General features: G+C 42.8%; 1 protein-coding gene across 2 annotated transcripts in view; it reads right to left on the bottom strand.

Annotated features, from left to right (window-relative positions):
- LOC141103561 (carboxyl-terminal PDZ ligand of neuronal nitric oxide synthase protein-like) overlaps window positions 1–27,138 on the bottom strand; it is a 184,318-nt gene that overhangs the window by 30,926 nt on the left and 126,254 nt on the right. The window contains exons 6-10 of one of the 2 annotated variants that reach the window (XM_073593283.1): window positions 25,254–25,395; window positions 23,062–23,225; window positions 17,833–17,982; window positions 17,577–17,742; window positions 12,814–12,954 (exon numbers count right to left, since the gene is read on the bottom strand). In XM_073593283.1, coding sequence (XP_073449384.1) covers window positions 12,814–12,954; window positions 17,577–17,742; window positions 17,833–17,982; window positions 23,062–23,225; window positions 25,254–25,395 — 763 coding nt within the window. Of the gene's footprint in view, window positions 1–1,649; window positions 12,955–17,576; window positions 17,743–17,832; window positions 17,983–23,061; window positions 23,226–25,253; window positions 25,396–27,138 lie in introns of those variants that run through there. The other variant, XM_073593284.1, reaches the window with a different exon arrangement.

Here is a 27,138-nt window from a genome sequence, read left to right as displayed (position 1 = left end):
CAATTCGCGCTTTTCAGCTTTCGTGCTTTTCAGTCCGTTACTGCTCTTCAGTTTGGGCTTGTGGGGTTTGTATCTGTTCTTCAGTGCGTGTAGTCAGTTCGTATCTGTTTTTCAGTGTGTTCTTGTCCGCATTAAAAGACTGAAGAATTTGCAGTGTGAGGAATGTGCTATCTCCATTACGAACGCTATTTTTACCAGACCGAGGTCTTCCGTCTCATACTTGCTTCAGAGCATGCGTTGTTTTTGGTGCGTCGGAACAGCATACAGACGAGTGGTTTTTCCGATAGAAATTTTTACGTCGGAAAAATATAGAACATGTTCTCTATCTAAGTCCGTCTGAATTTTTAAAGGATAAAGTCCGATGGGGCATACACACGGTCAGAATATACGATGAAAAGCTCACATCGGACTCTGTCGGAAATTCCGACCGTGTGTACGCGACATAAGGGTGCATTTAGGAAGCTTTTTGAAGCACATGAACTGTAATGTTTAAATGTTAAATTTGATTTTATGAAGCTGTGTCCGCTCATTATTGATGCTTTTGCCATCCATTGTATCTTTTTGTTTTTTTTCCTCCCAATTCCTGCTAAATTTGAGCTGTGGGTGGTCCTGCAAGCACTTCCCGGCTTTTCAAAAGTGGATATAACCTCCTGCCAAGCAGATAATGCAAATGTGTGACAGCAGGGACAGTGGGCATTTATGCATCCTTGTGGACTGAGGTTTGTTTGATGACATCTCCCAATCTCTATTCATGATCATGAACCAGCAGAACAGGCTCCCAATCATGTGACCACTGTGACAGCCAATTGCGGTGATGATGTGTCTAGGAAGACAGTCTCGCCTCCAAGCATTAAAACGCACTTACAGCGTTATCAGGAGTGATATCTGTTAGCCCTGGTCCACACCAGTGCGATTTGTCATGCGTCTTGAGAGTTTAAAGTCGCACCCCATGAAAGGAAATGACTTTGAAAAAGGTTCATGCACTATTTTTGTGCGACTTCATTGCGACTTGCATTGACATCTGCTAAATGAAGTCGCACAGAGTGTCAGCAAGCCGCAATAAAATTGCACTGAATAGTTGGCTTTAAAGTAGCAAGACTCCAAAGCCGCACTGGTGGTATAAATAGCATTTTATTATTTTAAGAAAAACAACTCCACTGAGATGCAAAAAAAGGTATTCACATGCATGCTGTTAGTACTGTGGGCTGCATTACCGGAGATATTGCCATGTGCTCATATGGTCATACTCTAGCACAATTGCAAATAACATCCAACGTTCTGCAAAGACACTAAAAAAATTACTGCATCTGATTTTCAAATGTCTAGTTAAGTGCAGTTAGTTTCCCTATAAAGCAGAGATAGCGAGTTAGTCAGCAGTAAGTTGATTCAAACATGCTTGGGACAAACACAGATCTAGAATCTATATGATCTTAAAAAATTTTTTTATATATATATATCTATATATATCTATATCTCTGCAGTTAGTGCCCTTGATTTTTTTGCACTGTGTAATGTCTTACAGAAATATATTCACGTTGTGATTACTGCTCATTAAAGCATTTGTATGTGGAAAGAACAGAGAGAGTAAAGAAAGTAAAAGTAAAGAAAGGATAGAAGTCTGAGAAATAATTCAGAGACAGAGGAGAATGTTAGAAATATAAGATTTATTATCATAGAACAAAGAAAAGGTAAGTGCACTTAATACAGACAAGGAATTTCAGCATTGAAGGAATTACCAGCACAAACATGACACTATTTGTATCTTCACCACCAGAGGGCAGTAAAGGACAGGCGATGAAAAGCAACCTGATTATTTGCGTGACCTTGCATTTAATAAATGCGTCGATTGCAATTATGTGCAAGAACCTATAGCCTATCACAAACATTTCATTTATCAGTCCATCTTAAAACAACTGGAGGCCACATTGTAATTGGCTACTTGAAAGTCCAAGCACACCATTTGCTTTTTGCGCTGATGCTAAATATGTCAAAATTAAGCTACTTTTATATGTTCCCCATACAAATTCTTTAAATTACACACTAACACAACATCATAATGAACACATTCACTGAAGATTAATTGCACGTTAATATAGACGTAATGTACAAAGCTGCTTTAGTAACTCTTTGAATGCCTCTAAGGCTGTGAAGATGAGTTTTAAAATACGCATAAACATAACAAACGTAAAGTAATATAAAGTGACAAACTAAACTGGCCAGCAAAGTTTGAACAGCTACACTTCTATTCACATAAATTCAGATTGTTTATCATTTTGCCATCATAATCAAGTAAACATTAAGAGCAGATAGCGCCTCTTGCTGGTGATGTAGAGAAGTGCCAACAGAAGGAGGGGAAGGCATAATCACTACTCAGAGAACTGATCCCTCTTCTATTTAGAAACGCATAAATGGCACCAGTGCGAAAATGTCTTCAGGAAAATACTTTTGGCCCCCAGTGTTATTAACTAAGTAATTATGTGTGTAAAGATATGGAGACTAACACACAGATCAAAGATGTAACGATTGCATTATTTAAATAGTGGCCCTTAAACTAAGTCCAAGTCCAACGGAATAGTTCCATTTTGATGCATCTTGACTGGTTTGGGCACTTGCTTTTACGACCCTGCTTGGGAAAGGTTTGCTTGGACCTAGAAGTGCTGGTGTACCATTGAGGTGGGTGTATATGTTAGAGCTGCAAAACTTTTTTGGAACCCCAAAAGATGAGCTTTCAATAAAAAAACTTGCAAGCTTCGACCTTCCTGTTAATATGGTAAGCAAAGCATCTAATATTCAAAATAGAGATCCTGGTGCTGTGTAAATCTGTTTGTGACCACTAGCTATGATACAATATGTAGCAAACAAAGCCTAAAACAGAAGAAAAGTTGAATCTTTTGGAGACTGTAGGCCAGTGATGGTGAACCTTGGCACCCCAGATGTTTTGGAACTACATTTCCCATGATGCTCATGCACTCAACTGTAGTTGAGTATTATGGGAAATGTCGTTCCAAAACATTTAGGGTGCCAAGGATTGCCATCACTGCTGTGCTTTAGGCCAATTCTCTGAACATAAGAACAGCTTTTACATATTTAGTGTGGTTACTAGACAGTTTAGATCTTTGTACATACCAGTGATATCTAAAAAAAGAAAAAAAAAAAAAAAAAAAAGTGCAAAAATATACATACCTTTAGAACTGTCTACATATAAACATATATATGAATTTCTAAGTCTAACATTGAGTATGTACACATGTAAGGACTGTCACATATAACTATGTACACGCAAATATGATTTTAGGCCAAAGTATTGCTTATTCAGCTTATTACGCGAGAGAATATGCAAAATGAAGATTTATTAAAAACATGCAGAGACATGACATGGCTATGAAGGATGAGGCTTCAACATGGGCAACTCCTAATCAATCCAAGATGGTGGTAGGACCACCAGAATCTCACCACTGCTTCGAAGGAGATTCTCCAGTTTCCAGAAAACAGACTCCAGGTCATCTGTGACGGGGCTGGCAAGATCCTCTTTACCAAACGTAATCGGACAAGGACCTACATTACACTTACCCACAAGAGCCAATCTAGACTGATGACAGAGGCTTGAATCTACCTGTTGCAAAAAGCAACAAAATATACATTGGGTGACATGGTATCTAAACTTAGAAACTTGATTCCCAGCTGTCAGCCTTGACAGCATATGGTCTTTAAAAGCACATTCTCCATGCCAAAACAGTAATAACAAGAATAGACCTAAAAACATACAAGTTAGGGGTCTTCCTTTTCAGCTTTAGGTTCACAGATAGTTAGGCACTTTGACTATCTCCAAGTTTGATACCAGTCTTCTACACTTTATACCAAATACCCAACCTCAAAAAGACTGCTGGCACCTGGCAAGACCCTGTAAACCTACACACAAAGCTGAACTTTGGCTTACACATGCCTGCACCTCTCCTTGACTTAGTGTGATAGGCCCAAATATGGGTTATGTTCTTGGCCATTTAACAGTATTCCACCATCTAAAATAAAGCTTAAATTCTAAGCAGGATGAATCTTTTTACTAGCATGGTGGACTATGGGGTCAAAATTAGGGATGCACTGATACCAGTTTTTTAAGACCGAGTAACAATATTTTTTCTCAAGTACTCGCTGATATCAATTAAGATACCTATTTTTAGTGTCATGTGATAGTTTTTTCAGACAAACGAAAAATTATTATAGTAGCTCAGTATGGGTTGAGCGGTGCAGGGTAGATGGGAGGTGCAGGAAGAGAGAGGGCTTCTTCACAGGGCCAGGAATGGAGTAAAGGGCAGAGGACAGTGTCGGAGGGGACCCCGGACAGCCTGGAACGGTCAGAGGAACCCAAGATCAGAGCCCTGTGTACTGATCAGAGCTGGGAGAGCTGGGCAGGGAGCTGGTACTCATGATTTGGGTGGCAGCAGAGCCTGTTCTCTTCCTGAAGGACATATGCTTGGCTGGGGGGTGAGCCAACACCAAGAGGGAGAGACCCATGGCCCGGAATGCATGGGAGGGACTCGGTGACACAAACACAGCCAGTACCCCGCCCCATTCACTTCTGATCTGTCGCTCCACGTCAGTCACCGAGAGCCAAGCAGAGTACTGACCACCGATATCCACTGTACACCGCACTGACCAGGAATTGGCACCGTTATCCCCGACGCACACCTCCATCCATGGCACTACCCCTCTGCCAGCCCCCCGTCTCTCTACAACCTGACAACTGATCACCATCTACTACCCTGAGGGTAAAGACGGCCCTGCCTTGCATGCCAGCCTGGGCCTGCTTGAAGGTATCGGAGCATTTACATGGTACAAGTACCCGTGCAAATTCTTAGTATCGGCACCAATACCAGTATCACTGCAACGCTAGTCAAAATGATTATTCATCCAACCTGAAGTATGGACTGACATACCCAGGTGTGTGAAGTGGCATAGAAACTTTGTGCTTAAAGCTGAACTCTAGGCAAATATATAAGACACAAATTACTTCAGCTCGTAATTCATTTATAAATCATTAAATGTACTTTTTGAAATACAAGCAGATAAAGTCCTTGAATTTGACTAACTTCTTGCAGTCCTGTACACCAGGACTGGGAGAGGAAGAAGCAGCACAAGGAGCCAATGTTGTGCTGCAGCACTCATGTACTAACAAAGAGCATGCTGATAGGAGAAGAGAGCAAGCAGATGAACTCATTAGTCTGCTGCTTCTCTTTTCACTGTACAGTCATGAGCTGGGGGAGGGACAAGACTTTTGGTACTAAAGTACAGCAGAGAAAACAAAAACAGGTCTACTGTCCTTTCAGAGTTTACAGTGTGAACCCCAGTGGGAAAGTTCTGGACAGCCGCACACTGATAGAAGTTTCTTATGCCTTTATTTGTAAACCGGGATCACAAAATATACAGGACACCAAAGCAGAGTGGTACAGAACAACAGCTCAAGCGTTTCACACTTATACCAAGTGCTTACTCATAGCTAAATCCCAGTACTGGATAGACAGAAATACAAATCCTTTGGCAGGTAAAACAGCTTCTATATATGCATTTAATTTGTGTATTCAGTTATTTGCTTGAAATACAGCTTTAAAACTATTTTATACATTCAGGTCCATACTTTGTTTTGAGGCTAAAATTTTTCCCCATCCAATACAGCCAGTGTGTATGAATAAGATCCCTGACCCAATATAAATGATCATGAAGACTGCAGTTCTATGTACTTGTTTAGCGGGAATAAAGAGGATTGTGTCCCTGGCAGGAGGTATGCCCCAATGTGCCTTCTGTCAGTTGATGTCAAACAGACCTTTATCAACAAGTATATCAATACTCCTTCAAGCCATGTTAAACATCCAGACCAGGGTCCAAATATCATTCACAAGTCTTATCACTCTATAAAAGGTCCTACACTACCAAAGTCACAGCCAATGCAATCCTATGGACAACCTTATGAGTTCAAAATGGCACCAAAAAGCGTGCCCCTGGCCCTGCTATATATTTTTATGAATGTTTATTTACTACAAAACCGAAGCCCTACTTGCCTCTCTACCACCTTGTGATATACTGTATATCACCTCAAACATAACTTCTTTTTGTTGGCAACAGCTAGTCATAAGCTATGGTATGTTATAGGTACTTGGTGATCAACACATTCTGGATGATATCTACTTTTCTTTCATAAAACACAATGCAAGTTAGCAAGTAATATTCCTGGCTTGCAAGTATCAACATATTGGGACTGAAAAAGATTTCTGGAGGGTATCTAAACAATGTCAACTGTCCCACTGGGGTACATTTTCCAAACATTTTCCACAACCACTCTTGTTTTACCCAAATCCTCAGGTGGAAGAGGCCTTCCCAATATAAAGACCCAACATCAAGCAAGGTACAGGCATGGTTCTATATAAAGTCACTGGTTCCTTAAAAAGTTATTTGGCGAGTACAGGCTTCGGGTGTGTCCCTACACCTTTTAGACCCCATTCACACAGGGACGACTTGTCAGGCGACCTAGTCGCCTGACAAGTCGCCTCCCGTTCTGTACTATGGAGCCGTTCTAAGGGGAGCGACGCAAGTCGCTCCGACTTAGAAAAAGGTTCCTGTACGACTTCGGGGGCGACTTGGGGCGACTTGCATAGACTTCTATGCAGAAGTCGTTTTGCAAGTCGCCCGGGCATTCGTTTGCAGGTCGCCTCGCTGAGGCGACCTGCAAGTCGTGTTGCCCCTGTGTGAATGGAGTCTTAAGGATGAGGATACCTAAAAGACAGACCTCATCTCTGTTCTTTGCTACATACACTCACCGGCCACTTTATTAGGTACACCTGTTCAATTGCTTGGTAACACAATTTGCTAATCAGCCAATCACACGGCAGCAACTCAATGCATTTAGGCATCTATATGTAGTGAATAAGGATGAGCTCAGGTGTGTTCACGGTTGCACAGATCGGGAAATGTCTCACTACCTATGATTAGTACTGCGGAGTGTCAGCTTCCTGGCGGGCGCGGGCATGTGGACTTGTGAACACGCCTGAGTTCATCCTTAGTAGTGAAGACAACTTGCTGAAGTTCAAACTGAGCATCAGACTGGGAAGAAAGAGGATTTAAGTGACTTTGAACGTGGCATGGTTGTTGCTGCCAGACGGCCTGGTCTCGGTATTTCAAAAACTGTTGTTTTCACACAACCATCTCTGGGGTTTACAGAGAATGGTCTGAAAAAGAGAAAATATCCGGTGAGTGGCAGTTGTGTGGACAAAAATGCCTTGTTGATATCAGAAGTCAGAGTAGAATGGGCAGACTGGTTCGAGATGGTAGAAAGGCAACAGTAACTCAAATAACCACTCATTACAACCAAGGTATGCAGAATACCATCTCCTAATGCACAACACATTGAACCTTGAAGCAGATGGGCTACAGCAGCAGTAGACCACACCGGGTGCCACTCCTGTCAGCTAAGAACAGGAAACTGAGGCTACAATTCACACAGGCTCACCAAAAGTGGACAACAAAAGATTGAAAAAACGTTGCCTGGTCTGATGAGTCTCGATTTCAGCTGCAACGTTCAGATGGTAGGCTCAGAATTTGGCGCAAACAACATAAAATCATGGAACAATCCTGCCTTGTATCAACGGTTCAGACCGGTGGTGGTGGTGTAATGGTTTGGGGGATAAATTTCTTGGCACACTTTGGGCCCCTCAGTACCTGAGCATCGTTTAAACGCCACGGCATATTGTTGCTGACCATGTCCATCCCTTTATGACTACATTGTACCCATCTTCTGATGGCTCCTTCCAGCAGGATAATGCACCATGTCACAAAGCTCAAATCATCTTATGCCCCGTACACACAGTCGGATTTTCCAATGGAAAATGTCCGATCGGAGCGTGTTGTCGGAAATTCCGACCGTGTGTGGGCTCCATCGGACATTTTCCATCGGATTTTCCGACACACAAAGTTGGAGAGCAGGAGATAAAATTTTCCGACAACAAAATTCGTTGTCGGAAATTCCGATCGTGTGTACACAAATCCGACGGACAAAGTGCCACGCATGCTCAGAATAAATAAAGAGATGAAAGCTATTGGCCACTGCCCCGTTTATAGTCCCGACGTACGTGTTTTACGTCACCGTGTTCAGAACGATCGGACTTTCTGACAACTTTGTGTGACCGTGTGTATGCAAGACAAGTTTGAGCCAACATCCGTCGGAAAAAATCCTAGGATTTTGTTGTCGGAATGTCCGAACAAAGTCCGACCGTGTGTACGGGGCATTAAACTGGTTTCTTGAACACGACAATTTCTGGCTGACTCCCTGGTAAGTGTGCAGAGATTTTTTTGTACTGTCCTACTAGAAACAAAATCTATTACTGCTAACTATACTCCTTTAATACAGTATATTATGTAATCACATCCATCTGCCCTAGTCAGGGTGGTGAGGCTGAGGCAGCATTCATGGAGGCACTGTGGTGGGCAGCACTAAGGCGAGTTCATGCCGGACACTCCATCCTCAGTGCAGCTCAGTAACGCTAAGCCTAGTAAAATCGAATGCAACATCTGCCCCCCCCAGCACAGCCGAGAAATGAATCACTTGTTGTTAATCAGTATATAAATCTATGGATAGGAGGTTTTAGATGTAAATATAGACTGAGTTGCTAGTCTGTTTCATACGAGCAACATAAAGCTACACATAAAAAAGGTGTTCAACACTTCTCTGGTCTTGGTGAAACACAAGTAAATAATACAAGGTTGACTGATGTGGCAGATTAACCACTAGCCGACCAGCCGCTGCAGTTATACTGCGGCAGGTTGGCTCGGCAAATCGCCGTAGCTGTACGTCGCTCCTTTAAGAAGTTACAGCAGCCGAGCACACACGCCCGGTGCGTGTCCCCAGAGCCGATGCGCGTGCCCGGTGGGCGCGATGACCGCCAGGCATCTGCGATCGTTCATGACGGAGCGAGAACCGGAATCTGTGTGTTCTCTCAAGGTAGAGGAGAGAGATCGTGTGTTCATACTAAGTATGAACACCGATCTCACTCCTCCCCCAGTCAGTCCTATCCCCACTACAGTTAGAACACACCCAGGGGACACAGTTAACCCCTTGATCGACCCCTAGTGTTACTCCCTTCCCTGCCAATGACATTTATTATACAGTAATCAATGGCTATTTTTAGCTTTGATCGTTGTATGATTGTCAGTGGTTCCAAAATAGTGTCAAAAGTGTCCGATCCCCTATTTTGTAGATGCTATAACTTTTGCGCAAACCAATCAATATACGCTTATTGCGATTTTTTTTTTACCAAAAATATGTAGAAGAATACATATCGCCCTAAACTCAGGAAATTTTTTTTTTTTTTTTGGGATATTTATAGCAAAAACTAAAAATTATTGTGTTTTTTTCAAAATTGTCGCTCATTTTTTGTTTATAGAGCAAAAAATAAAAACCACAGAGGTGATGACATACCACCAAAAGAAAGCTCTATTTGTGGGGAAAAAAAGGACATAAATTTTGTTTGGATATAGTGTCGCACGACCACGCAATTGTCAGTTAAAGCGACGCAGTACCGAATCACAAAGAAATGGCCTGGTCAGGAAGGGGGCAAATCCTTCCGGGGCTGAAGTAGTTAAGGCAAATCAACTTTCTGATATAAAAAAGGGCAAAAAAACAACTTTGCGATATCCAATGAGATATGGATTACAGCTGTTAAAGTATGACCACGCCAATTGCACTTTGTGCAATTTGGGCGTTAGGCTAAAATTCCCAAAATCAGGACATTTGTGATACGGCATGAAAAACATTATGGTCAGATTGCAAAGTAATGTATTTATTCTTTTTGCCTGCAAACACAAACACAAAAATGAACAGTAATTACTTCTTACACCAGGTCAGTAACATTGGGCTACCCAACATGTTGAGAAGGTGTATGCCAGCTAGACATACAGTAAGTAATTAGACCACAAGTTGGGTTGCAGTATAGGTCTCTATACAATTGCCCTCTTTTTTTTTGCAGTGTGCGTCGAGTATGTGGTAATTATTACTACTTTGAGTGTAGATCGGTTCTGGGAGCAGGTACAGAGGGGAGCACAAGACTCAGTGCAGGGGAGGCATAAGAAAGGGTAATTCCACTAATCTCTACCCCAAACACAAGCATCATTTCACTAAAGTCTACCCCCAACATAAGCATAATTCCATTAAGTACCACACCAACAAAATCCTAATTTCACTAAGGTCTACCCCAACACAAGCATAATTCTCCTAAAGTTTAACCCTACACAAAAATAATTCTACCAAGATCTACTCCTTCATAGGAATAATTCTACTAAGATCTACCCCAACATAAGCATAATTCCATGAAGATCTACTCCCAAACACATACATTATTCCACCAAGGTCTACCCCCAACACAATCATAATACCACCAAGTTTCCCCTCCCCCAACACAAATATAATTCCATCAAGTTCAACTACCAACACAAATATAATTCCACTAAATTCTTCCCCAACACAAATAGAATTCAACTAAAGCAGCCCATAGATTATGCAATGTGGAAGGAAAGAAAATTGCTAGATTCCCCCATCAACACAGTCATTGTTGATGGGGTAATCCCTCCCATAGAGCTATTGTGTTCTGCTGGCCGGGAGCCTTCCCGGCCAGCAGAACACAATGGTTACTGCTGGGGGGGCTATAGCCCCCAGCAGTAAATCGCATGTTAAATATCCGGGTACAATCAGCCTGCTCATACATGGATCGAATCTAGGCTGATCCCTGCCGAAACGGCCGAGATTTGATCCATCTATGGCCCGCTTAAGGCCTACCCCCAACACAAACAATTTCACTAAGGTATTGCCCTAACAAATGCATAATTCCACTAAGGTCTACTGCCAACACAAGCATAATTTCATTAAGGTCTACCCCCTACAAGCTTTACTATGCAGCTCTACATGAAAAGTCTAGAAAAGTATAACCCAGTGCACACTAAAAAGGATTAATGAAAAAGAAGACTTCCCTGTCACTTCTCTGTAATCTGGCAATCTTTGGTAGACCCCTTCTGTAGCTGACAATGTCATTCTGTAACGGTGTGGCAGTAACTGTAGGCAGTTAAATAGCTTTAACTAAGCGATTTCTTATAACATACAGCAGTCTCTGTAATGCGGCAGCTTTTTTCCTGTAATGTGTTAGTTATAAAATGGAAATGCAGATTCTTAATTTATAATCTATGGTAAATAGACAGGAGTTGGCACTATACAGGAAGCATCAGCTTATGGGGCTCTGCACCGCAACCGCTGGCTTCCTCTACTGCCAGCCTCATTCACAACACTGATGCTCTGGGATGGCAGGTCGGCAACCCGTGAGGTAGCAGGCCACACCAGAGGGCTCCTCGGGCGACATGTGGCCCCCAGGCCACTGGTTGGGCACCCCTGATCTACATAACAAAAAAAGTAAAAAATGCTGACAAAAAGCCACTCACTGTAGTGCATCTCCAATGCAACATTTGGACACCTGGACTGAGATAAAATCTCCAAAATTAACCTAAGTGCAAAGCTTCCTAGTACCTTCATACTATTTTTTTACAGAAAATATATACTATACATCTGTCCTGGACATGATATCACCAGTATGTACAAAACCAGCCAACTGTCATTGTTGGAACCCACATAAAGGCTTTTTTTAATACATCAGTGCAAGGAACAATGACAATGTGCAAAGTGCAGTAACCCATATTACACCTTCGCCTGGCTTAGATCAGGGCTTCTCAGACCTGCCCTATGGGAATACAGCTCATGTTTTTCCTGATCTTTTCATGGAATTACATGTATAATGATTACAGGTCTTCTTTTCTGCTTAGATTATTAAAGTGGTTGTGAACCTTCTCATATACCCAGTGAAGTGACTGTCCTCAGGTGAAGCAAATCCTACTACATAAGTTATACCTGTTTATCTACACTTGTCTTTCCCCTACATCCATTCAAAGTGCAGAATTTACACAGGATCTCTCAGCGCTGAAAAGCAGAGGTGCAAAGAGCTGAAGGTACATCAGAGGAGAGCTCTGAAAAATGATTGGAGGGAAGGGACACACCCCTCTTCACATGGACAGACCTTAGGCTGTCAATCACAGGCTGTGCCCTCCTCTGTCACCATTTTCATCTTGGTGTCAGGAAAATGCATCAGAAGTGGCTCATGCTTATAGCAGAGGAACAAGGCAACTGACAGGAATGATTATTAGTGCTCAGGATTGAGACAAGTATACACTATAGAGGGATATGCTTTGTTCATATTTCATGTCTGAGGTTTACAACTACTTTAATGAGCAAGTCTGGGAAAACATGACCTGAAGAAAGGTTTGGTAAGCACTGGTTTAGGCTGACCAGAGCAATGGTAGATTACCACCGATTGCTTGTTATAGGTTACTGCCTTCTGGTCTTAGCAATATTTAATATGTCCAACAGTACCAGGTGCCCAGTTATGCTGGTACTATGAACATATAGGGTAGAACAGTGCATACTCCCTTATTATCACAAATATATAACTTGAGAATCGCTGTATGCCACAAACCCTTCACTGGTTCACACAGCAATCTCATCGTCCAGACTGTCTCCCAGCATGTCTCTATGTAACACGTGTGCCAGCCTTCCGCCATCATCCTGCCACGACTCCCTTTCCTCACTCTCATCTGTGTTGGACTCATATTCAGATGCTATGCCAGACTCTCTGAATCTATACAACTCCAGACTACCCAGCAGTTCCCCTGATCCCTCCCCCTCACCAGACACAAAGCGATAACACTGCACCTTCACTAGGCAGTCTGTCCTACCTAAGGGGCTACCCAGCTGAAATGAAGAATCAGGATCTGTCAGTGGGGGTAAATCATCAGGCTGAGGTGTTGTTGCGTCACAAATCACCGACAGGACACTGGGACGGAAAGTAATTTCCAGGAGACTGTCCTGAGATCCCACTGCAAAAGACAGAATGCAAGAAAATCACCACTCAGACAATACAACCCATCAAATATTATCTACTTTTTCATACAAACAGTAAGGCTTACGCTAGATTTACACTTGCGTGGGTTGAGAACCTGTAGGCAAAACGTACTGCTCTTATAGCAGATGCACAGGGGCACCATTAATTCCTAATGGAGATTCCAAGCGTTGACCATGCAACTCGGTGGGGCGTGATTTAAAAAAAAAAAAAAAAAAAAAAAAGAAGAATGGACTTCTTTCTCTGCACTTCTGGTAGGTTCAAAAGCCAATTCAAATGAATGGGATGCTGTACATGTGACATGTGGGCTCAAATGCACTGCACATATATTCTATTCCAAAAGTATTGGGACACCTGCCTTTGAACTATAATGGCATCCCAGTCTTAGTCCGTACGGTTCAATGTCGAGTTGGCCCACCCTTTGCACCTTTAACAGCTTCAACTCTTCTGGGAAGACTGTCCACAAGGTGTCGGTGTGTCTATGGAAATGTTTGACCATTCTTCCAGAAGCGCATTTGTGAGGTCAGGCACTGATGTGGACGTGAAAGCCTGGCTTGCAGTCTCCGCTCTAATTCATCCCAAAGGTGTTCTCTCGGGTTGAGGTCAGGACTCTGTGCAGGCCAGTCAAGTTTCTCCACCCCAAACTCCCTCATCCATGTCTTTATGGACCTTGCTTTGTGCACTGATCCAAATCATTTGGTGGAAGGGGGATTATTGTGTGGGGTTGTTTTTCAGGGGTTGGGCTTGGCCCCTTCATTCCAGTGAAGAAAACCCTGGAAGGCGTCAGCATACCAAGACATTTTGGCCAATTTTATGCTCCCAACTTTGGGGGAACAGTTTTGGGATGGCCCCTTCTTGTTCCAAGATGACTTGGCACCAGTGCACAAAGCAAGGTCCATAAAGACATGGATAAGCGAGTTTGGGGTGGAGGCACTTGACTGGATTGCACAGTCCTGACCTCAACCCGATAGAATACCTTTTGGGTGAATTAGTGGAGACTGCGAGCCAGGCCTTCTCATCCACCATCAGTGCCTGACCTCACAAACGCGCTTCTGGAAATGTGGGCCAACTCAATATTGAACCCTGCAAACTAAGACTGGGATGCCATCAAAGTTCATGTGCGTGTAAAGGCAGGCGTCCCAATATTTTTGGTAATATAGTGTATGTGAACCTAGCCTTAGTTTACACCTGTGGTGCTTTTGTAAATTATATCAGGTATCATTTTTGAATTCCTGAAAGCAAAGGGTTGTGGCCATGGCATGTGTACAACCCTATCTAGCTGCCTTTACAGCCTGGAGGAGGGAGCAGTACGGGGTGATAAAACTGCTGGTCAACCACCTATTTTTAGCAACCGCAAGAGTCAACGAGCCCCAACATAACCCGATGACACCACTGTACATGCTGTAACCAAAAAAGTCTGGAAAAATATCCAAGAGGGATTTAAAGTGGGGTTCCACCCAAAAAACAAAAATACCTGTAAAAATTCTAAAAAAAAAAACAAAAAAACATTTGGATATTTTTTTTTTTTTCACTTACGTCTAAATGCCTGTTGCTAGGTGGTCCCTCGTAGTCTGCCTGTTCCTTTGCCTGGGCTGGTGACATCACTTCCCCCAGGCACAGGAAGGGCTCCGCTCTGCTCCCTCCCTCCTGTCAATCATCTGGGACCCAATAGAGGTCCCAGGTGATTGAGCGGCCAATCACGGCGCGCGGCGCCGCTCGCGCATGCCAGGCTGTGAAGTCACAGCCCGGCACCCACAGTTGAAATGCCGGCGCCAACGAGCGGAGGGGGGGGACGAGCGGGGCTTCGATCCCCCGCATCGCTGGACCCAGGGATAGGTAAGTGTCCAATTAAAAGTCAGCAGCTGCAGTATTTGTAGCTGCTGACTTAATTTTTTTTTTTTTGAGTACTGTATTTATTGGCGTATAACACTCACTTTTTCACCCTGAAAACCAGGCGCAAATAGTGTGTGCGTGATACTTCAATTTTAGCTGCCTCGGAGGAGACAGGGAGGGGGGCGGGATGAGCACCGTCAAATTACATACAGTGAGAATCTCCTGTTTATTTTGCGGCCTTTGTAATAGGAAGTCCCGTCTCCTGGTCCGGCATTGGACCACTGTTCTGTTTATCATAGGAGATTCTCACTGTATGTAATCTGACGGCGCTCGTCCCGCCCCCCTCCCTGTCACCTCTGGGCTGCAGATTGGCATCAATCAGGCTGCACTGATGGCAATGTTGAGGCTGCTGCATTGATGGCAATGGTGAGGCTGCGTTGATGTTGACTGATGAGGCTGCATTGATGGCACTTGTGAGGCTGCAGATGGGCATTGATCAGGCTGCATTGATGGCAACGGTGAGGCTGCAGATGGGCACTGATCCTTATTTTGCTTCAAAGTTCCTTATTTAAAATTTAATTATTTTCCTGAAACTTCCCTCTTAAAATGAATGTGCGTGTTATACGCCTGTGCGTGTTATATGCTGATAAATACGGTAATTCTTGAGGTTTTAATCTCCCCAGCTTCGAATCAAATACCTAGATTGGGGGAACAAATTCATTAAAGGCTTGTTTACAATCACTTCAAAATGTGGCATTGGACATGCTTTTTTAAAGCACTCTGAATGCCAATCAAAGTGCCTGTCACTAAATAAAATGGTAAGCTTACAGTTCTGTTCACACATTGTTTGCTTTGCTTTAATTATATACCATGTCACTCTCTTAGTGCTTCAGCGCATCTTCAAAGCCTCCAAAGATGTCTATGACAAAGCTTGCTTTAGCTTCGCTCTGGAGGTATTGCAGGTAAGAGATCTCAGTATGCACCGGGAGACCAACAAGCGAACCAGAAAGACGTTAACAGCAGTCACTCCAGTTCACGTTTATATATTCTGGGAGTCTTTATGCCCCAGGTTGGCATGGTGTCCACCGTAGCATTTGCAGTGGCAAAGCAGTGTAGGACTGGCCATAAGAGGGATTACTTTGATGCAGTTGGTCAGCTTAAGCATGTATTGCAATATATGTGAACTAAAAATCCCTATTTTTCATTGCATAGTTTGCTGGAAAGGGTGTATAGCAGCGTGCAGAGGGTCCATATAGAATTTGTTATATTCTGGGAGTGTCTGGTGCAGATTTCACATCTGATGTGCAGCGTGGAGCAGCAGGAAGGAGAGCAGGGTCCAGACTAGAGTGGTGCAACTAGCAGATGTCATACATGGTGTGCAACATGAAAACGCTATAGCAGAAGGTGAGCGGGGACCAGTGAGGAGGAGGATCAGCAAACCAGGGGATCAGCAGAGATGGAAGACCAAGGCAGGAGAAACTAGCAATGTCACACATGGGGCGCAGCATGGGAGCAATATAGCGGGAGGTAAGCGGAGACCAGAGATAGAGAGGAGGATCAGCAAGGGTATAATAAGCTGGGGATTTGCTGAAAAGGGCGACCAATGCTGAACAGGGCTACTAATGAGCTGGGGTTCTGCTGAGTGAGGATACTACTGAGCCTGCCAAGCTCCATTAACCGCTTGCTGACCAGTGCACGATGATATACGTCAGCACAATGGCACGCCTGCGTAAATGGGCGAACAGGTACATCCCCTTTAGGACACGGCCTTGTGGGCATGAGCGCGCCCGCTGCGTACTCCGTGACCATGCCCGCAGACTCGATGTCCTCCAGTGTCCCGCGACTGTGTCAGGGAGTGGCAGAACGGGGATATGCCTATGTAAACAATGCATTTCCCCATTCTGCCTAGTGACATGACAGATCTACTGCTCCCTGTCATCGGGAGCAATGATCGCTGTCGTGTCAGTGGTAGCCCCCCCCCCGTTAGAATCACTCCCTAGGACACACTTAACCCCTTGATTGCTCCCTAGTGTTTAACCCCCTTCCCTGCCAGTGTCATTTATACAGTAATCAGTGCATTTTTATAGCACTGATCACTGTATAAACGACAATAGTCCCAAAATAGTGTCAAACGTGTCCGCTGTGTCTGCCATAATGTCGCAATCATGATAAAAATCACAGATCGCCACCATTACTAATAAAAAAAATAAATAAAAAAATGCCATAAATCTATCCCCTATTTTGTAGATGGTATAACGCAAACCAATCAATATACGCTTATTGCAAATTTTTTTTTACCAAAAATATGTAGAAGAATACATATCGGCCTAAACTGAGAAAGACATTTGTTTCGCATGACCACCCAATTGTCAGTTAAAGCGACGCAGTGCCGAATCGCAAAAAGTACTGTGGTCAGGAAGGGGGTAAATTCTTCCGGGGCTGAAGTGGTTAAAGGTTCAAAAAAAGCATCACCGAAGCATGTTGAAGCTGTTGGCGCTTTAATGTGTGTTGAAGTCAAAGCAAGTGTAAATGAGCCCTAAGAAGTTCAGCTGCACAACTCTTAAGTGTAAAAAAACTATTTGGCACAGTTTAAAACACAAAGACTTTTTTTTCTATGATTTGAATACCACAAACTGTGTTATGATAATATTATTGTATATAAGCCTGTGAAAATGGGGATATCCATATTTCAGTACAATGAATCTTTGTAGTGAATGAGAATATAAATGGTTCCTGCATCCTGCAAATATCTCAGTGAATACATACTAGCATTTTTTCCAGACAGCTTGAACTCCAATTCTTGCACCTGCTTTACTAGTAGGGAGATGTGCTGCAACAGATCCTTGTTCTGCAGCAGTAGCTGGTGTACTCTGGCCTGAGACTCCAACCTGGCAGCCGCCTCAGCAGCCAACTGGTCCTTTAGCAAATGTACCTGGTGAAAAGAAAAATGTTAAGACCGGTAAAGGTTATGCACAGGGACTTCTGACACATAATAAGCACTTCTACCTCTCCCTAATCTCACCTGAGCCACAGCCACTTGTGTTTGCTGCTGTTGCTGCTGCAGTTGTTGCTGAAGGAACTGTATTTGATGGTGGACAGAGAGGGGAGTCCCAGGGAGCAGCTGACTTCCGGAGGGTAGTAACATCTTAGGCGAGGCAGTAATCATCTGATCCTATAGGGAAGGCAAAGAATAGAGTACAACATCCAATGGAAAGACAAGTCATCGGCCAGGTAATATCGGACCCTGAATACAACATATGCAGACCTTTTCCTGTTTACAGCAAGACTAATCTATTCTACAACTAAAAAGTATTTCTAGGAAATTACAAAGAGACACCGATTCACAGTCTATCACTGATTCCCATGTGAGTCAGAGGAAAGCTCTAATAAAAAGGCAGAACGGGCTGATGATGGAGAAGTTATTATTTTTATTTTCAGTACTGATGAATATAATTTTGAACTGTTTTCAACAATAATGAATGTATCTTTTTTTTTTTTTTTTTTCTGCATCTCCGTTTAAACCACCTTGCAGGCCTTATAAAGCTGCTGCAGGTAATGCAAAATAGTTCATATAATTGGATAGCTTATGCTTGCCAAGATGCAAATGAGCACTACCATTTTGGTACAATGTATTTGAAATATTACTCCCTTCGGGAACTCTGTATTCTCTCATTTAAGATGGGCCCCAGCTCTGACAGGAAGGATACGAAGATGGGATCTGTATCCAGGTAGTTCATTGTATATTCACAGGCAATTCAGTGTTGACTTTGCCTCTCTATAGTTCCTCTGGGAGAAGGTGTCCACTTATTGTAAATTTTAATCAAAACTGAAGATGGAAAAATAGAGTTTAGTATCTAGAATAAAAACAAGCGGGAGCTTGGATCTTGTAGGAACTGCCTGGAATTAAGCAAAGGAAATAGACACTTCAATTTATTCACTTGCAAGCCATTTCATGTAAATGTGGCAACATTCCAACTGTCAGCACACAGCCCACAGAGATTCATTCGAAAAGTCTAGAGGACAGCAACCAGACTGAAGTTGCCACTTAGTGTTGGCCTCTAGGAATATAGGTAGTCAGCACTGTGATATCAAGTGTTCCACAAAAGGTACGCATCAATATAGCTGGCAGTGAGTCACTGGGGCCATTTGACTGCCGTTTGGGGCATCTGTTTTTTTTTTTTTTTCCTGCCTCTAAACGCCCCTTTATTGTTAGCTTATGTGTCCATGCACACTAATGCCCCGTACACACGGTCGGATTTTCCGACGGAAAATGTGTGATAGGACCTTGTTGTCGGAAATTCCGACCGTGTGTAGGCTCCATCACACATTTTCCATCAGATTTTCCGACACACAAAGTTTGAGAGCAGGATATAAAATTTTCCAACATCAAAATCCGTTGTTGGAAATTCCGATCGTGTGTACACAAATCCGACGGACAAAGTGCCACGCATGCTCAGAATAAATAAAGAGATGAAAGCTATTGGCCACTGCCCCGTTTATAGTCCCGACGTACGTGTTTTACGTCACCGCGTTTAGAACGATCTGATTTTCCGACAACTTTGTGTGACCGTGTGTATGCAAGACAAGTTTGAGCCAACATCCGTCGGAAAAAATCCTAGGATTTTGTTGTCGGAATGTCCGAACAAAGTCCGACCGTGAAAATCAGAGTATAGGGAGTGGCGCTGTGTTAAAACTAAGGGTGTGGCTGTAAATTAAACAAGTGCTCAAGTGTATAATATTTAGAAGTGAAAAATTTTGTTATGATACGAAACTCCCAAAAAAACAACAATATATCCCTATTTTAGTGAAAAATCCTTATTTAGTGATATATGTGCAAAAAATAGCACAAATTTTAAATCAACACCATTATATAACATATATAAATCTTCTAATTAATAAATATAAAGTGACAAGTGCCAAAAGCTGTGGTTATCAAACCATAGTGCATTGGTGTGCAAAAACCATCTACAATAGTAAATCATTAATAATGTGTAAAAACCGCAACTATGTATCAAAGAAAATCCCATGTACTGTTTGTTGCAAAATGTTCATAACAGTAATATAATGTGCCGTGCACCAAAACCCCGTAGAAATCGTGCAAAAAGTTCTTCTTTAGTGGTAAAGAGCCGTGTTGTAATTACTGTCAGTCACCCCCAATGTGGTTGCACTCACCGGAGCACTCCACCCCTGCAGGGGTACGAGCATATGATGTTGGTCCTGTCACTCCGGTTGTGTGGGTGCCAGTATCCTTCCACGCGTCCCAATCCTAAAGGCAGCTACTTGCATACAAGGAGGTGGGGACTTCCTGTCCCTTGATGTAGTAAAGGTCCCCACTGGATATCCACTGATCCAATAATGGAGCAGACATAGAGACCATGGATAAAAAAGTAATTCCTGAAAAAATGTGTTTGTCTTGATATAGAAACAGCTGAACAGCAATGAAAGTCTCTGGTGTGCATAGTAATGGTGAGCACACCAGAGACTTTCATTGCTGTTCAGCTGTTTCCATATCAAGACAAACACATTTTTTCAGGAATTACTTTTTTATCCATGGTCTCTATGGCTCCATTATTGGATCAGTGGATATCCAGTGGGGACCTTTACTACATCAAGGGACAGGAAGTCCCCACCTCCTTGTATGCAAGTAGCTGCCTTTAGGATTGGGACGCGTGGAAGGATACTGGCACCCACACAACCGGAGTGACAGGACCAACATCATATGCTCGTACCCCTGTAGGGGTGGAGTGCTCCGGTGAGTGCAACCACATTGGGGGTGACTGACAGTAATTACAACACGGCTCTTTACCACTAAAGAAGAACTTTTTGCACGATTTCTACGGGGTTTTGGTGCACGGCACATTATATTACTGTTATGAACATTTTGCAACAAACAGTACATGGGATTTTCTTTGATACATAGTTGCGGTTTTTACACATTATTAATGATTTACTATTGTAGATGGTTTTTGCACACCAATGCACTATGGTTTGATAACCACAGCTTTTGGCACTTGTCACTTTATATTTATTAATTAGAAGATTTATATATGTTATATAATGGTGTCGAGTTAAAATTTGTGCTATTTTTTGCACATACAGTAGCAAATTCTCTTTATCACTAAATAAGGATTTTTCACTAAAATAGGGATATATTGTTTTTTTGGGAGTTTCGTATCATAACAAATTTTTCACTTCTAAATATTATACACTTGAGCACTTGTTTAATTTACAGCCACACCCTTAGTTTTAACACAGCGCCACTCCCTATACTCTGATTTTCATTTTTTTGGGGGATCACTTAGGTGTCCCCTTCCCACATAGGGGGGCTGCAGGTGTAAATCAGTCTGTAAGCGCGGATCTGTCGATATATTTATAAAGTCCGACCGTGTGTACAGGGCATTAGACTTAGCAGCGTTTCGTGGCAGGAGACTTGAGGCAGGAAAAAAAAACCCTCTGCCAATGCGTCCAGGAGCAGCAGAGTTAGGGCAGAAAAAAAACAAAAAAAACACGTTTGACACCTGTAAACGTGTCTAAATGCTTGAGTGTTAATGCATTTCAATGACGAGAATTATTTATTCTGGCCAATGAAGTGAATTAAAGGAGAAGTCCAGCCTGAGCTTTTTAGGCTGGACTTCTCCTATGGGTCACAGGAGTGCAAGTAGTTTTGTACTCCTGTGACCGTTTTCAGTGGAGAGTGGTCTGAAGCCCGCTCTCCGCTGAAGTCACTGCCATCAGTCGAGGCACAGCGTCATCCCGACTTCCAAGTCTGGATCTGCCAGCTGTCTTGATTGATGGCAGTCTCAGCATGCCGCTGAGACAGTCTCTCCCTGCCCCTCCACAGCACAGCGCTCCAGTAAGCATGGAGAAGCAGAGAGGAGAGTCGCTGACTGACAGTCAACAGCTTTCCTCTCGGGGATCTGTGAGAACCGAGCCATTGGTGATGTTCGGCAGCTCGGTTCTCAGTGCAGAGATGGCGGGGGACAGCTGCAGCATCGGTCTGATGCTCCCTCCACCAAGGTAAGTATGAATAAAAAAAACAAAAAAAAAAAACAAACATACTTCTCTTTTAAAGCGGGTTCAAACCGCGGCAGTAACAAAAAAAAAACAAAACAAACAAAAAAAAAAAACACTTTCCCCTATAAGGCAATTGCATAATGTGCATCGCATACTAGCACATTATGAAATACTTACCTTAGAGTGAAGGCCTCGTCTGGCATGTTGTTACCGCTGACAGGGCTTCCATCTTCCCCTGATCTTCTTTCTTGGTTCGCGGGCTCCATCTGTATGAGCGGCCGGTGCTGTGATGACATCACTCCAGCGCATGCATGCAGGACCTTCACAACACCAGTGACGTCACAGGCTGTATCCAATGTGAATATCTCCTAAACGGTGAATGTTTAGGAGATGTTGGTCACCTTCTACTACAAGTATTAAAGTGGTTGTTAACCCACTATATGATGATCATGCCATCCTCTCCGTTATATAATAAATGCCAAATATACCGTATATCATTGCGGCTCCCGGCGCTTACGTGACTCCTCTGCTCTCTCCTCTGCCTGGCTGACCGCTATAATGGGCGGGGCTGAGCACTGCCACTGACGTTAGCTGGGGAGGAGAGATGAGAGAGATCCAGGAGTCATGTGAGCGCCGAGAGACGCTGATATAAGGTATAATCGGCATATTTTTTATACAGCAAAGGCACAGGGACACATAGCGTAATATAACAGAGGGGATGGCATGCTTATATTATAGATTTGATTGCACCAGGAGGGGAGGATCGTGGAGTGAACGGAGCTGACAGGCAGGGAGGGGAGGGAGAGAAGGATACAGGAGAGCAGGACTGCGGATGACGGAGGCATATAACTGACCACGGTATCAGGGCTCAGCAGTCATGATAAGCCATAGTCAGTTTACAGGGGGAGGGTATAGGCAGACAGGATCTGCCAGGTTTTTTAGGTGACACGGGGGGTCAAATTACACAGCACAAGCTCTGTGCTGTATAAAATGCTTTAAGGGAACAGGATCCATTTATTTTTTTTTTTGGGTAACAAACACTTTAAATTGCTGCATGTTCACAGGCCACTCAACACTGATGGTCTCTATCTCAGCAAATAAAGACCTTCACTGTGTCTCCTACTTGTAAGGAATCCTCCATGTGAAAGTTCAAGCATGGGAGTAACCAGAACTAAAAATGTATCTGTATGTCATAAAAAAACTTTAAAGAGTCAGCATAAAGAAGCACAATATCTACCTGCGCCTTCTTTTCCTCAGTGCGATCACTCTCTCGATTTACAGCATCCAGATCAGTCACACAGCGGCTGAATTTTGGAACCTGTCCTCCGGGCAAAGGACTGTCCAGAGCATCAATGTCAGTCTCATCAGCATTGTGATCTACATTGGCAACTATTTGTGTCACTGAAAATAAAGCAAAAGAAGGTAACATCAAAGAAAAGTTATGAGGACATCCTCGGCCTGATGGTTACAAGAGATGTAATAGATTCTTGTACTGTAACAATCAGGAAGCTACTGCCCTGTTGAGGAATAGTAAGAGGGCAATTATGTATGTCCTTGGGTGTCAAAAACACGTCGGAAAATTTCTGCATAAATAGATGCTGACCACTGCCTTTTCTAATGTGGAAAGGAACTAGCCACCACAATAAGCTTCATCCACAGGAGAAGATGGCAGCATATCAGAATGGGCAGAGGTCTCACTGCCTCACAGTAGGTGAGATGTCCAAATGTCTGGCCAACTAAAAAGTTACAGAAGCCACAGCACAATCATGCTAAACAGAACAATTCCTTATTAATGGATTGAATTTTAAAGCAGCCTGAAGCCCAGTACACACTTGTAAACCTGACTGGGTTGAAGGAAAAAATAAAAATAAAAACACGGCAGATCGCCATACCAACACAAGCAATGTTGGCATGGCAATCTATCCTGCTGTGCTACTGTATTTTGGACAGGAGGGACTCCTAAAACCAGAATATACCGATCAGTGCTCACAGCCATTGGCTGCAAGGGCTGATCAAATGCTGGTTTTCCAGCATGTCCCTTCAACAAAGGCCAGTTTTTAGACCGGTTTCTGTTGGACAGACTGCTGTACAAACTTTTTCGGTCAGTGCGTACAGCAGTCTGTCCAAAAGAAGCTGGTTTAACGACTGGCCTTTGTTGAAGGGACATGCTAGAAAACCAGCATCCGGTCAACGCTCGGAATCAATGGCTGTGAGTGCTAATCAATGTATTTTGTCAGTAATTAACAGAACAGTGGGGAAGATCACTGCACCAACATCTCTTGTGTTGGTATGGCGATCTGTCAGTGTTTTTTCCATTCAACCCCCTTGTAGTGTGTACTGGGCTTTAGGTTTCATTAATCTTTTTACTACAGAGGAAACCTTGAAATAATTGTTGGGTCTCAGGGAACCTCTGCTTAAAACGATTATATCTGCTGCTCATACGTTAGCACGAGCAAAAGAGTTGTCGAAATTAAGAGAAAAAAAAAAGAAGAAGAATGTGGTGAACTTAGCATATTTGACACCCTTAGCAAACATTCTTTTTAGTAATAATCATGAAATGACACAAATAATAATAATAATAATAATAATAATAATAATAATAGCTAGGAAAAAAAAACTGTGAACGTTGTAGTGTTCTCTTATACTAGTGGCCAGTTGAGAAGTGCCCCCTTATAATTGTGGCAAGTGGGGAAATGTCCCCTTACACTGGTGGCCAGTGTAATTTAGTGATCCATCCACCATTGCTCATGGAACTCCTAGCAACCTCTGGAGAAACCCTAGGTTTCCGCGGAGCCCTGGTTGAGAAAGACTGCCTTAGATATGTTTTTCTTTAACATCTGTCTGGACTTCTGTGTTCAGCCAACAGCGGGCAGGCTAAAGCTGGTCACAAGAGTGCAGAATGAAGTGCACCTCTGTGACCCACAGGAGAAGTAGGGCCAAAAGAACTTTGGCTCTACTTCTCCTTAAAGCAGATCTTCACTGCATCTGAGCACAAAAAACACTATTTAATTCATTTTTAATATTCAAAGAAAACTTCCCCATCTATGTCTCCATTTTTTATTTTGTTGAGAAATCATTTCTGGCTGCGGCCATCTTGAGTAAGGGCAAATGATTAATGTAGCATTTACTTCCTGGAATCCATCTGCCCTTAGCTCAAGCATGCATGCAGGCGTGTGCGCTTAGCTGTGAAAACCCTTCCTCCTCTCCGCCCCTCCTGAAGACTTCTAGGATATAGGAGAACATTTGCCTAGGCAAGAAACAGGAAGTAACTGAGGAAATGTAAAAAAAAAAAAAGTTTAAAACAATTAAATAGGATATACTTTCCTATCTATCTACTAATGCTAGCGGCATGAAGACAAAAAATAGTCAATGTTAACAAAGTATTTGTGACTAATCACTGTTGCATTCCTGTCAACCTTCCTTGCCCACCTGGAACACCAGAGTCATCAGTGCTCTTCTCGCTGTCTACATCTTCTCGTCCATCCCCCACCTGCTCCGTGTGCTGCAAACTCAGCTTGTGACACACTTCGAAGGCTTGTCCCACCGTCCGCACTACCCGCATGGCATGGCTCTGTGTAAAGGAACAATGCCAACAGGAATATTAAAAGATTGATAACTGGAAGCTCTGAACATAGAAATTTACCTGCAGGTTTACCTCAACGCTGAAATTTAAAGTATCCAAATTATAAAACTTGCGATTCTACCAATAATGCACTTCCTGTCCTAGGGTGACACCAATCGCTCCCAGCATTGTATGTATGAAGTAGTAGCACTGTCACCCTAGGCTGCAGTCCTGATTTGGACTACAAACACCTCCCTTCTCATCGACTCCATTACATAGAGGGGTGAGGCTTTGAAGTTTACAGAAGATAGCTAGGGAAGCTTAGAAAAATGGTCCCAGAATTCAGTTCACAGGAAGTTACAGGGACACAAGATTTCTGATATGAGAGTGTTTCTGTACTTGAAGATGTACTACAAAACATAAAAGTCACCACATCTAAGGGCTTGTAAGATGCAGCATATGCAATTTTTGCTCTTGAGTTTAGATATACAGTACCTTAAGTTTATGGTGAAATTTTCCTTTTTTGTTTTTTTTTAATAGTCAACTTTTTATTAAGATTTCAAGTATACAATATACAGGCATGGCAACAAGGCACACGGTTGTACATCAAAAGGGAGTATCAGAATATACAACCCAATACAACAGTGCTAGAAGGCACAGCACAAGTCACACAATACTGGGCCTAACGTCATACAAGTCCAACAAATACAGAAAAAAATAGCACGTAGATAAGAAATAAAGTAAAAGAAACAAACCACTGCAGGTGACATTTAGACAGCTTGGATGTCCCTCACAAGGATGGAAATCAATCAGAAATATCATGCAAAATTTTCCATGTTAAATGGAAAGTATTGTGTAGTTTCCAGCAAAGCATACTAATGCCGTGTACACACGATCGGATGTTCGATGGGAGCCTGTTGTCAGAAATTCCAACCGTGTGTAGGCTCTATCGGAATTTCCGACAACAAAAATTTGAGAGCTGGTTCTCAAATTTTCAGACAACAAACTCTGTTGTCGTAAATTCCGATCGTGTGTACACAATTCCGACGCACAAAATTCCACGCATGCTCGGAATCAAGCAAAAGATCTACACTGGCTATTGAACTTCATTTTTCTCGGCTCGTCGTACGTCACCGCATTCTTGCCGATCGGAATTTCCAATAACATTTGTGCAACTGTGTGTATGCAAGTTTGAGCCAACATCCATCGGAAATAAATCCAGGATTTCATTGTCGGAATGTCCGATCGTGTGTACGCGGCATTAGGGTTGTTACTGCAGCGCTTAGCTGTAATGTAATTTTTTTTATATAGCTTTTCTATTCTCACAAGTTTACTCTTCCATATGTTGGTTTTGTATTAAATAAAGAGATTTGTATACTAGACACTAGATGGAGCTCTCTGCAGCTGAGCACAATTACTGTGTCTCAACAAATGGTAAAATTAGACCTGGCGACAATGCACAAAAATGATCAGCTCACAAGATTTTCTTGTAAGGATCAACCAGTATCAACACAGTCAGCGTTTGCAGGAAAGAAAATCACTCCGTCTATGTCCGGCCTTACAGTTGCCAAAATATTCCCAATCGAAAGGACCATTACAAGATTAAAATACATAAAAAGAGAAACAGGAATAGATAGCACAGAAAAGTACAGAAGTGTGTAAGAAATAAGCCAAGCTATTTAACTAGCCAGTGTAATGAACATACTTCCTTCCCAGGCCTGTGTTCTGTAGGTATTTAGTACCACATGCCAG

The sequence above is a fragment of the Aquarana catesbeiana genome, linkage group LG07 (assembly GCF_042186555.1).
Source record: "Aquarana catesbeiana isolate 2022-GZ linkage group LG07, ASM4218655v1, whole genome shotgun sequence".
Classification (NCBI taxonomy): Eukaryota; Metazoa; Chordata; class Amphibia; order Anura; family Ranidae; genus Aquarana; species Aquarana catesbeiana.
This window is presented reverse-complemented; position numbering and strand designations above follow the sequence as displayed.